At 45.8% G+C, this 11,726-nt stretch overlaps 1 protein-coding gene across 2 annotated transcripts in view; it reads left to right on the top strand.

Moving 5' to 3' along the window:
- The first annotated feature begins 593 nt into the window (after positions 1-593).
- NKTR (natural killer cell triggering receptor) overlaps positions 594-11,726 on the top strand; it is a 39,691-nt gene continuing 28,558 nt past the window's right edge. For both annotated transcript variants that reach the window (XM_066550503.1, XM_066550495.1), the window contains exons 1-3: positions 594-610; positions 877-956; positions 10,418-10,492. In XM_066550503.1, the coding sequence (XP_066406600.1) occupies positions 899-956; positions 10,418-10,492 (133 nt within the window). In that variant the 5' untranslated portion in view covers positions 594-610; positions 877-898. The remainder of the gene's footprint in view (positions 611-876; positions 957-10,417; positions 10,493-11,726) is intronic.

Genomic DNA, 11,726 nt, shown 5'->3' with positions numbered 1-11,726 from the left:
TCCTACCCGAGCAGCGTTCAAAGAAGTGGGCAAGCAAATTCCCACTCCCATTTGTACAGACAGGGGAAAAGACCGGAGGGAATCGAGCCGCTATTTCCAAGATTCAAACTCACTTACAGGCAATTACACTTCCCATGGAGGGAAAGCATGAGTTAAGAGTTGGATTTTTTAATTTATTTTTTTTAACATTCATCGTTTTAAACGCGGCAGCGGAGAAGCTCGGTCACGCCATGTCCAGCAGGGAGCGAAGCCCCCTTCCCTCATGGCGCCACTCCCTTTCCCACCCACCCCAGCAAAGCATGAGTTGAGAGCTGGATTTATTTTTCACACTATTATTATTATTATTATTATTATTTAAACATTCATCATTTCAAACGCGGCACGGGGGACACCGCTCACGCCTTCCCTCACGGCACCGCCCCCCGGCCCCTCACGCAGAGGGCGGGAAAGCGCGGCGGGCAGGGCGGCCAGGGGGCGTGGCCTGGCGCGGCCATTGAGGCCGGCCGGGTAATGGCGGCCGGGGGCGGCGGCGCCGCCTGGCGGCGGGGCGGGGAGGCAGCGGGGGCTGAGGGGGCCGCGCCGTGAGGGGACAAAGCGCCGGAGCCGCCAGGTAAAACCCCGGGAGAAGGGAGCGATGGGGCGGGCTGGGAAGCGGCTGGGAGGAGGAGGAAGAGGAGGAGGGGATGGGCCGCGCTGACGGCGCCGAGCCCGGCTGCGCGTTCGCGGCAGGAACCGCTTCCCCTCAGAGCGAGTTTCCCCCGCCGCCGGGGTCGGGGCTGAGGCGGAGCCGCCCCGCTGTAATTGAAGCCCTGGGTGAGGAGGGAGGGACGGACGGAGGGAGGGACTGCGGGGGCTCCTTCTGTGCTTTGTGTCCAGGTGGCGAGGCCGAGGGGCGGCCATGGGGGTGCAGGACCGGCCCCAGTGCTTCTTCGAGATAGAGATCAACAGGGAGCCAGGTAAGGCTGTGTTCGGGGCTTTTAAATCACGGGTTTGCCTGCATTATGGGCCCAAGCCGCTAGCAGCGAGTTTGGCCATTGATGCGTTATTTCTGAGTTACTTTTTAATAACTTCGGCTGTTTTCTGGGGTGCTGGATGCTCCTCATTGCCCCTTGAGACCGATTTTTATTTGCACGCGTGAATATAAAGGTTCGGCAGGGCTGATAAACGCTGCTCTGAAGGTAAAAAGCTGTCTGGTGATGTATTATACCTTTTCTATTGCATGTTTGTTATGCCACTTCTGTGAACTGTGGAAAATCGGGGCAGGCTGTGAGGAGACTGGATATTTACTCCTATAAGTATTTTTAATGATGCAGTAATTAGAACTGGGGAGGAACTTAAGGAGGTCATCTGGGCTAAATCTTTCCTTGTCCTGCTCAAAATGCGTCTTCTGAATGTAAAGGAAGAACTGGGCATTCAATCATAGGAGCACAGAACACCTCACCAGCTGGCCTGTAAAAAAAAAAAACAAAAACCCAATGATTAAAATAAATCCATCTTTTAACTCATATTTTCCCTATACAGGTGTGGTGCTCAGAAGCAGTAGGCTGTGAGTTTTAATGCTGAACAGCAGCTTGGTTCCCTCTTGTGTTTTCCCCCTCTCTGTAAAGATGGGAGTGGAGATTTGCTCACCCATCTCTTTGAACGAGCATTTATCAATGCATATTAGTTGTCTCACACATACTCCGTGCTTTATCTTGCTACCACTTGTCTCTAGAAAAATGAATGTATGTGATGGCTTCATTAGGCTTTCACTTTCATTTTCTGCTTCAATGTTTCTCTGAAAACCTTTGAATTAAGAGCTTATATCTCAGAGATTCCAAATTTCAGCCTCATTCAGATGCAACTGAAACCCTTTTAGCGTTTTGTTTTCACCACAGTTTCAGAAGAGAGGCTCTGTTCTAACTTCAGAGACCTGATAGGGCATATCTATAAATCTGTTGCTGTTGCAACTCCTCCCTGAGTTATTTTGATTGGCACTGTGGTTTCTGAATACTTCCAGTGAGGAGATAAGTGATGATGTAAATGGAGTTTTAACGTGTTCCATTGCTTTAATTTCAGGTGGAATTTACTGTGGAGTGAGACAACTGACACTGTTTCAGGTTGGGTGGGTTTCCACTTAGGAATGGTAATTTGATGGGGTTGATTTAGAGCAAAGACAATTCATTCTCAATCTCATTTGCTGTTCATCTTTTTAGGTTTAGTGTGGGTTTGTTTGTTTGTTTGGTTTTTTTTTGTTCTGACTCCATCTGAAGGATCTCTCCCTGCACTGTTCTCTCTGCTCTCCCTGCACAGGTTGCTGCTCCCATTTCATAATCTCCCCTCCTCAGCCTTGAGCTGTTCATCCCCAGTGAAAGTGGATTACCTGTTTTCCCCCCAACCTCTTTGGGTTTGGTGACTGATAGAGCTGTCAGGGAGGAATTGCAGCGTTGGTGTTCCTGGTGGTGCAGAGCTTGGGTTACCTGGAGCAGACCCAGGGCTTTGGCTCTCTTTGTGTCTGTCTGCATTTCTTTTCTTTTGGAAGTAAGAGGAATCTCCCAGCTGCACATCAAACTTGGAGCCCTGCTGGTTTCATTACACCTGACTCATGGCTTGGATTTTTGCAGGAAAAATGCCAGTTTGTAATATTAGTGTTGGGGCTTGTGTGCTGCCTGGTCATGCTGCTTTATTCTGGTGCCTGTTTATTAATTCACCATGCAACTCTGGCTCAGGATTTAAGGATATATTTAAAAAGCTTAAATGTTGCTCTCTTAGCTTTAAGATGACCTTCAAAAGCTGAATCAAGTGGTAAATCAGTGCTTCCAGATGACACCAAGCACTAACTCTCAGAGATGTGCTCTCCTGCTGGCACTAGTGAGGTATTCATTTGAACTTTTACACTGCCAGCAGATTTCCAAATGAACATTTTGCTTCTTTTGACTTCAACAAATCAGCTGATATGCTTATTGCATTTCAGGAGAAGTGGGCAGCAGAACAGCCCTGCATTTTGTTGCTAGCCAAGAAAAAAGGCCTTGTCCCACCTTGTGTGCACTGACAAGCTGAACCAACATCCCCACAAGATGCAGAGAGAAGGGGATGTGCCTCTTGCAGCACTGGAAGCATCTTTTTGCCTGCAGAACACAAAACTGGCTCCTTTTTTACACTCTAGGCTGCTGCCAGTCCAAAACCATTCCCCCCACACACCTTGGCTCTGCCCTTGCAGGCTTTGCTTGCCCAGGGTGTGCCAGGATACCTGTAGCAATTAAAAGTCAGGTCAGTTTTACTCTAATAAGATCCCTTGGAAAATGCAGGAGTGCAGCTCTGTTTTGGCTGTGCTTCCAGAAGCTTTATTACAGCTTTTGTGTCCTTATTTTATTACAGCTACAGAACCTTGGAATAAAACTCAGTGCCAGCTTGTACTTGCCTCTTACAGTGGGGCAAATTTTGTTGGCTTGGTGGTTTTTAGAGCTAAATTTAGTCTGCTTTTAAATTAAGTAGCCTGTTCAGCATTTTTTTTTTTTAATGAATGCAGGTTGTGGCTCTTAATTTTTAAAGGGCAAATGGAAACCAAATCAGGAAGAAGCATTTCTTTTGATACTGCCACAAATAGTGCTTCTCCTTTCTTTTGGGCCCCCCACCAGTGGATTTGGGCACATTGAGTGTGCACACAGGATTAACTGCTTCCAGTATTCCAAGAATTTGGGGATGGCAGCAGATGCCTATTTAAATAATTCTGTCTTTACTCTGTGAGGCAAAGTCTGTGTGAAGCTGGGGCCTTTCAGGTGCCGTGGTAATTGGAACAGATGTCCCACTAGGATGTCACAGATGCAGTCTGCAGCTCTGGCAGCTCCTGTGGCCATCCAAAAGCTTTTTCCCACATCTCCCCCCCACCCCCTGACTGGTTTCATCCATCATGAAGTTTGATAAATTTCATCAGTTTGTTTTGTTTCATTCTTATTCATAGAATAATTTATCTTTTTTTTTTTTTTTTTTCTTCTGTTTCTGTTTGACCCCTGGCTCATTGATTTGTTCCACTTCAGTTTCTTTCATTGCTGGGATGTGTCCCTTCCCAGAACAGTCAGTCTGCTCTTCCCTTCTCTCTTTCTAGTCACTTTAGCCTGATGTATTTTGGGATTTCCTGTGAATTTATGTGAAAGGAGCACCCTTGCAATAGTCTTTCTCTTGTGCCTCCAGTAATAGACCCAATGATGCCTCGTGGGCTTTTTGTTAAATTCCTAAAGACAGAAACTGTTCTCAACTGGCTCCACATTAACTTTTAGTCTTTAGAAGGGAAAAATTTGCAGCAAATAGAACCCAGAACTTGGGCTGTCCATGAACCCATGGGCAACCACTGTGTGTGGGACAGCAGGGAGCCAAGGGGATCCCATATGGAGAAAACTCTTCTCAGGAGTGGGAAATGGAAATTTGAAAGGAATTGATTCAACAAAACAATTTATTCAGAATAACCCTATGAAATTGTTGTCAGGGCAGGCTGAAACACCCTGAAATCTCACCTTGAGGTCTGGAACAAGTTGGATCAGTAAATAAAAGAAAAACTGATCAGCCTCTTCTCCAGAAGGCCAAGTGCTGCCTCTCACTTCCATATCCCTGGGAAGCTGAGCCCAGGGAATGTTTGATGTGTGCACGACTGAAATAAGTTTGGTTTTGTGAAGAATGGAGGGAACTTCAGGTGGTGTTTGTGGAAGAATGGGCTTAGAGAGCCAGGGAGAGAAGTTGATGGAGCTTTCCCTTGCAAAGAGTGCAGGTGAGGCATGGAGGTGTTAACAAAGTGTTAATGTGTCAGGGCTGCAGGTCCCTGCAGGGCAATTGGGGCATCCATTCTTCAAACTCATATTTTAAATCAAATCCATCATTGTTCCACACTGAGGTTTTATTTCCTTGAAAACTCCACATTTCTACTTGGAAGCAGTTTAAAAAAAAATTCCTATGCCTTAGCATTGCCAGTTTTAGGGATAAACAAATTAATACAATTCAAATAGGGTCCTTTTAGTGAGCTGCTATTCAAACCTGTATGCAAATCTGGCTGAGCCTTTGGGCCCTTGGCAGCCATCCTGGGCTGTGCATCATTGTCTCACTGCTTGTAATCCCTGCTTTCTCCTTCAGCAGGATATTCCTGCTGATAGGCTGGGAAAAATTCCTCTTGTTTGCTTTACTCTTAAGAAATTGAGAAAAGAGAAAATCCAGTAGATACAGTTTTGAAAAACCCAGGTTTGTTTTGGGAGTGTGTAGCTGAACTCGATGCCTGTGTGCCTCAAACATAATAAATGTACAAAACATGTACATTTATTATGTTTGATAACATTTGCTACATTTTATTATGTACAATGTACATAATAAAATGTAGCAAAACACTTCCCAGTACTTGGAAAATAACTTGAAACAATGTGTGTTTGCCTCCAAAGGTGTTTTTCCAAAAGATTAAGCAGCTGAATTCGAGGATTTACCTTTGAAACAATAAACATTTGAAATCAATGATTATTTTAATAAACTTTGCTAGCAGGAGCCCTTATTGCAGTATAGCATGGACATTCCTACCCTGATTAATTAGAATCAAGTAGTAGCTCTTCCTCAGCTGGAAAATTAAGGAGTTCAAAAACAAAAGAAAAAAAAATCATCTTTTAGTTTGAAGCCAGAGTTCTGAAATTGGATTATTTTTGGTCATTTTTCTTTCTGGTTTCTCTAGTTGGTACAGCTCATTAGCTGCAGAGAGCACTTCATCAAATTTCCAAACAGCTTAGATTTTATGTAGGCATCACTTGAATGATGTACCTATTTCTTTCACCACTTACTCTGATTCTTTAAAAAATAAGTTCAAAGCCTGCTTACAAATAATACTTTTATCAGATTTATTGTTTCATAAATAATAGGCAAATGCAATCCCAGCAGTTCTGGCTTTAGCCTGGAGTTGAGGTGTCTGTGCTGTCATTTCTTGCTTAAAGCCAACTGAGGACTCTGGGTAGGTTTGTGAGCTGCTTTTGCTTACTTGAGTGATTTGTAGCAATTTTTGTTTGTTTATTTCAATTTACTGTACAAATATTATGGTTAGTCACAGAGAGCTTGTTCCCTGATCAGATCACTTAACCTTTATATTGGGGAAATGAAGCTGAAGAGAGCATTGGAAATTGTCTGCAGTGAAGGTGGATCATCTCAGAGGAGAGGTGTCGAAATCTGGGGAAATAAGTAGCATCTCAAATGCTTTTTTTATCTGTGTTATATCAGCATATACCTCAGTTCCAAGTTTAAAATGAGATTTTTCTCTTTTTTTTTTTTTTTTTGATGAGGGCTGAGGTAAGAGAAAGATTTGTAGGTGCTAATCATACATACTTCTATTATTTTTTTGATTAGCAGCTGTTCTTTCCTGCATCTTTGACCAAGGTGTGAAAATGGGTTTGATCTTTCTCTGGCACATTTCATTGCCTGTTTGTCAGTGGAAAACACAACCTCTCAGTGATAATGGTATTCATGCAGTTGCAGTAAAATGCAGGCAGTAACCCAGCAGATGGATTCCCAGTGTGTGGTTTGTGTCTCAGGAGTAGACAGCAGCATTTTGTGTGGCTGCATGGAGCTGGGTAAGCAGTGCTCCAGGTTTTATACAGCCCTCATCTCATAAAGTGCATCTGTCATCTTTGCATCTTGGATAGATGTGCATTACAGTTTGTAGGATTAAAGGATCAGGCTGGATAGGCATGGAGTAACCTGATCTAGTGGAAGGTGTCCCTGCACATGGAACTGGATGATTTAAGGTCCCTTCCAGCAGGAATCATTCTATGATTTTATGAGCACCTGGCAGACTTTGTTATTGACAAAGCACTGGTGAAAAATACTGCTGGAAGTGATCCCTTAGTTAGGAATGTCTCCTTCCATCTTCTGCCTTGTCATCTGCAAGAACACAAGAGAGTTCTTCCAATGGAGCACCACGGTGCTGCTGTCTGCTGCCTCAGGTGCTAAATGTGGTGGCTTTGCAGCAAAATCCTTCTACAATTTATGCCTCAGAGCACAAGTCCCTTCTGGAGCCTGCAGGGACTAAGAGCCCTCCTGAGTTCCTTGGCAGCTGGCACCTTGGTGGTGCAGCAGCTGGGCTGGGAGCAGAATGGGGGTGGTGACAGCTTTTTCCCTGGAAGTGCCGAGTGTTATTTCACACAGTGAGTGCAGGAGGAGCCTTCTCCTGCAGAGACAGAGTTGGGGCTGTTCAGCCTGGAGAAGAGAAGGCTCCAGGGACACCTTAGAGTCTCTTCAGGACTTAGAGGGGCTCCAGGAGAGCTGGAGAGGGACTCATGTGGGCAAGGAGCAATGGGACAAGGTGTCAAACTGAAGGAGGATGGGTTTATATGAGATATTAAATAGAAATTGTTCCCTGGGAGGATGCTGAGGCCGTGGCACAGGGTGCCCAGAGCAGCTGTGGCTGCCCTTGGATCCCTGCAAGTGTCCAAGGCCAGGCTGGACAGGGTTGGGGGCAAGCTGGGCCAGTGGACGGTGTCCCTGGAGCAGCCTGGGCCAGTGGAAGGTGTCCCTGGAGCAGCCTGGGGCAGGGGAAGTGTCCCTGGAGCAGCCTGGGGCAGTGGAAGGTGTCCCTGGAGCAGCCTGGGGCAGTGGAAGGTGTCCCTGGAGCAGCCTGGGGCAGGGGAAGTGTCCCTGGAGCAGCCTGGGGCAGGGGAAGTGTCCCTGGAGCAGCCTGGGGCAGTGGAAGGTGTCCCTGGAGCAGCCTGGGGCAGTGGAAGTGTCCCTGGAGCAGCCTGGGGCAGTGGAAGTGTCCCTGGAGCAGCCTGGGGCAGTGGAAGTGTCCCTGGAGCAGCCTGGGGCAGGGGAAGTGTCCCTGGAGGTGTCCCTGGAGCAGCCTGGGGCAGTTGAGGTGTCCCTGGAGCAGCCTGGGGCAGTTGAGGTGTCCCTGGAGGTGTCCCTGGAGCAGCCTGGGCCAGTGGAGGTGTCCCTGGAGGTGTCCCTGGAGCAGTGGAGGTGTCCCTGGAGGTGTCCCTGGAGCAGCCTGGGCCAGTGGAGGTGTCCCTGGAGGTGTCCCTGGAGCAGTGGAGGTGTCCCTGGAGGTGTCCCTGGAGCAGCCTGGGCCAGTGGAGGTGTCCCTGGAGGTGTCCCTGGGGCAGTGGAGGTGTCCCTGGAGGTGTCCCTGGAGCAGCCTGGGGCAGTTGAGGTGTCCCTGGAGGTGTCCCTGGAGCAGCCTGGGCCAGTGGAGGTGTCCCTGGAGGTGTCCCTGGAGCAAGCTGGGCCAGTGGAAGTGTCCCTGGAGCAGCCTGGGCCAGTGGAAGTGTCCCTGGAGCAGCCTGGGCCAGTGGAAGTGTCCCTGGAGCAGCCTGGGCCAGTGGAAGTGTCCCTGGAGCAGCCTGGAGCAGTGGAGGTGTCCCTGGAGGTGTCCCTGGAGCAGCCTGGGCCAGTGGAGGTGTCCCTGGAGGTGTCCCTGGAGCAAGCTGGGACAGTGGAAGTGTCCCTGGAGCAGCCTGGGCCAGTGGAGGTATCCCTGGAGGTGTCCCTGGAGCAAGCTGGGCCAGTGGAAGTGTCCCTGGAGCAGCCTGGGCCAGTGGAGGTATCCCTGGAGGTGTCCCTGGAGCAAGCTGGGCCAGTGGAAGTGTCCCTGGAGCAGCCTGGGCCAGTGGAGGTATCCCTGGAGGTGTCCCTGGAGCAAGCTGGGCCAGTGGAAGTGTCCCTGGAGCAGCCTGGAGCAGTGGAGGTGTCCCTGGAGGTGTCCCTGGAGCAGCCTGGGCCAGTGGAGGTGTCCCTGCCTGTGGCAGTAGAGCTGGGGCTGGGTGCAGTTTCCAGTCCCTTCCAGCCCAAGCCATTGTGGCTTCTCTCCCATGGCTCTGTGCAGCCTGCACGTGGCTCTCTGAAGCACTGGGTCCCTGCTCAGCTCAGTGCTTGTGCAGCAGGGATTGGGAGTGGGATTTGTGTTCTGCTGAATTCCTGGGCTAGAATGAAAATTGGGAACTCTTCTCCTGAGGTGTCTGGTCTGTTGTGTTCCTGGTAGGAATGTGCAATCCTCACAGTTGAGAATGGTTTCTCCACTTACAAACAAGTAGCCTTTCTGTCATAGTGGTAGTTACAGAGCTGCTGTTTGATGGGGGATCTTTGAATATTCTCCATTTCTTCATTCTTTGGACACTCTCCCTACCCATTTCCTTTGGATTTTCCTGCTGTGGTGATGAATGCTTAGAAAACATTCTTCCTGCACTTAATGAGATTCAGACCTTTCAACAGCTCAAGGCATCTGGAGTTTTTATCTAAGATTATCAAGTACTGATGCTGTTATTTTATTTCCTCCTTTCTGAACCAACAATTCACCATCTTATAATTGCATATATTTGGACAGAGCCTTAAAATTGAATGCAGTTTCTTAGGAGCCTCTCAATTTATTTTTTTTTTTAACTATTGAATGAAATACATTTGAACTTTTTTTTTTTTTCTTTAAAGGAAAGTAAAGAGAAGTTATTATTGGAGTAGTTACTTTTAAAAATGAAGCCTTACCAGTGTGCACCACTAGAGTGTAGTGCTCATTGATAGATTATTGCTGGTCTCCTTGTAATTCTGCCCAACAGTGAGGCTGCTATGGATTATTTTACAACCTGCAGAGATACCCATTTTTTCTTTATTAATTATGTATTTTTTAAAGATTTCATACATTTGGGAGCAGTTTGTCATGGATTTTTTTTTTTTAGTACTTTACTATCCCACTATCTTGGAAAATAAAATAGAAAATAGAAATCAGTTTTAAAACAGTTTTCTTTATATTCAACCACTTTTCAGCAGTATTTTAATAGATTTGGAAGGGACCTAACACAATTACCACCAGTAGCAAAGAGAAAATATTTAGTTCATAATAGCTGGCAAGTGGAGCATTAGTCCTGCCTGCCTTTCATCTTCCCTGTTTGATTCATCTGGGTTTTTTTTAAACTGAAGGATTTTAGGCCAAGAGTGCCAATGCAGCTGTAATCCTCAGCATAATATGGAGCCAAGCCAGTTGGACTTTGTAGGTAATGATCACAGGGAAAACTGTGCAAATGTGATTATTAATGTATTTGTATAAACACAGTAATTGGGGAGGGAATTGCTCCAGCTCTCTGAGGAGCTGTATTTATGGGAAATCATTTTCCAAATGGAAAAGATCTGACATGATTAAACTCTTTTAGTAAATCAGCTTGGCTTTCCAGGTTGAAATCACAATGGAATCTCTAGGTCTTCTGATAAATTGGATGGAATGTTATTACTTATTGTCTATTTTTTACTATTCTGTTATTCTTCTTTCTTGCTGTGTGTTTTAGTATATGCATACTTCAGATGTTTTCTTATTCTACTTGATAAAATAACCTTTTTTCAGAAAATTACAATTTTAGAACATTCAGATTGATTTATATGCAGATTTTCTTATTCCAGACAGTTCTAAAACTCTTAATTTTTTTTTTTTTTAATTATTTTCTAGTTGGTCGAATTATGTTTCAGCTCTTCTCAGACATTTGTCCAAAGACTTGTAAGAACTTCCTTTGCTTGTGCTCGGGTATGTAGCTGATATTTCAGATTTTTATTATTAATAAATAACATTTTAAATGTTAATAGTTCTATTGATAGTGATTTTATTGATAATTATGAATGTCTTCTTCCATTTTCTGCCCAACAGTGAGGCTTCTGTGGATTATTTTACAACCTGCAGAGATACCAATTTTTTCTTTATTAATAATGTCTTTTTTAAAGATTTCATACATTTGGGAGCATACATTTGCTTTTCACTTCTGGGTCTGCAGTAGAGGCAACACTGGTGATGTTCTGTTGGTACAGGAATGTAACTGTTTGAATAAGTTTAAAATTAATAATAAATATTGGGCTTTTATTGATAGTGGGCTTTTAACTGATAGTGATTTTTGTTATTAATAATTATTAGTTTATCCAAGTACAAACCACAGCCATCTGCAAGGCCTGTTCCCACCTGAGGAGGTAAATTCTAATGGAGAGGTGATGCTGTCCCATTTTGGAGCATAGAATCTGCAGAAAGCCATCATCAAGCCAGGGTATTTTTGGCAGATGGAGGAGGACAGAGTGATCCTGGCATTGCTGTCACAAGTAGATTTGGCCCCTGGAAATGTCCTTTTTAAATTCCAGCAGCTGGCCTTGCAATGCTGCCCACCTATGGAACAAAGCTGGGCCCATCTGCTGTGGTGCTTTGTAAGGAGCTGATTCCCTTCTGATCTCAAACTGGCACCACTTGGCACCCAATTCACACTGAGCTGCCCTCCAGGTGGTCCCAGGGCAGCCAATTCTCCTCTGCCATCCCATTTCCAAGGGCTTTGCAGGGCCTGGAAAGAGCTGCTTAGGAAGGATGGGGCTCAAAGACAAGGATTTTTCTTTTCCTGACAAAATCCATGCATGTCTAGAGCAAAAAGAGCAAGGCTGGTGTTTGGCCTGAAACAGAGGAGAAGCTGAGCTCAGGAGCTGTGTGTTGGATGTTGTGTGGAAGTGTCTGAGCTCAGGGAGGTGCTGCAGCTCCTGCCACTGGAACAACTCCTGTGTCTTTTACCTGACTGGGAAAGCACTGGCAGTACTCTAAAGGGGGGTAAGAAAAGGGGCTGGGATTTATGGCCACAGCCAAAGCTCCCATCTCACCACCAGCTCTGTTTAAGAATTTTAATTTTAAGCTTTAAAAGGAACAGAAATGTTATTTATGTATTCATAATATATAACTTCAGAAAATACCACGAAAGTATTAGAGTGCCATAAAAATACTTCATTTATATGAA

This window comes from Molothrus aeneus, chromosome 1 (genome assembly GCF_037042795.1).
Source record: "Molothrus aeneus isolate 106 chromosome 1, BPBGC_Maene_1.0, whole genome shotgun sequence".
NCBI classification, from domain to species: Eukaryota; Metazoa; Chordata; class Aves; order Passeriformes; family Icteridae; genus Molothrus; species Molothrus aeneus.
This window is presented reverse-complemented; position numbering and strand designations above follow the sequence as displayed.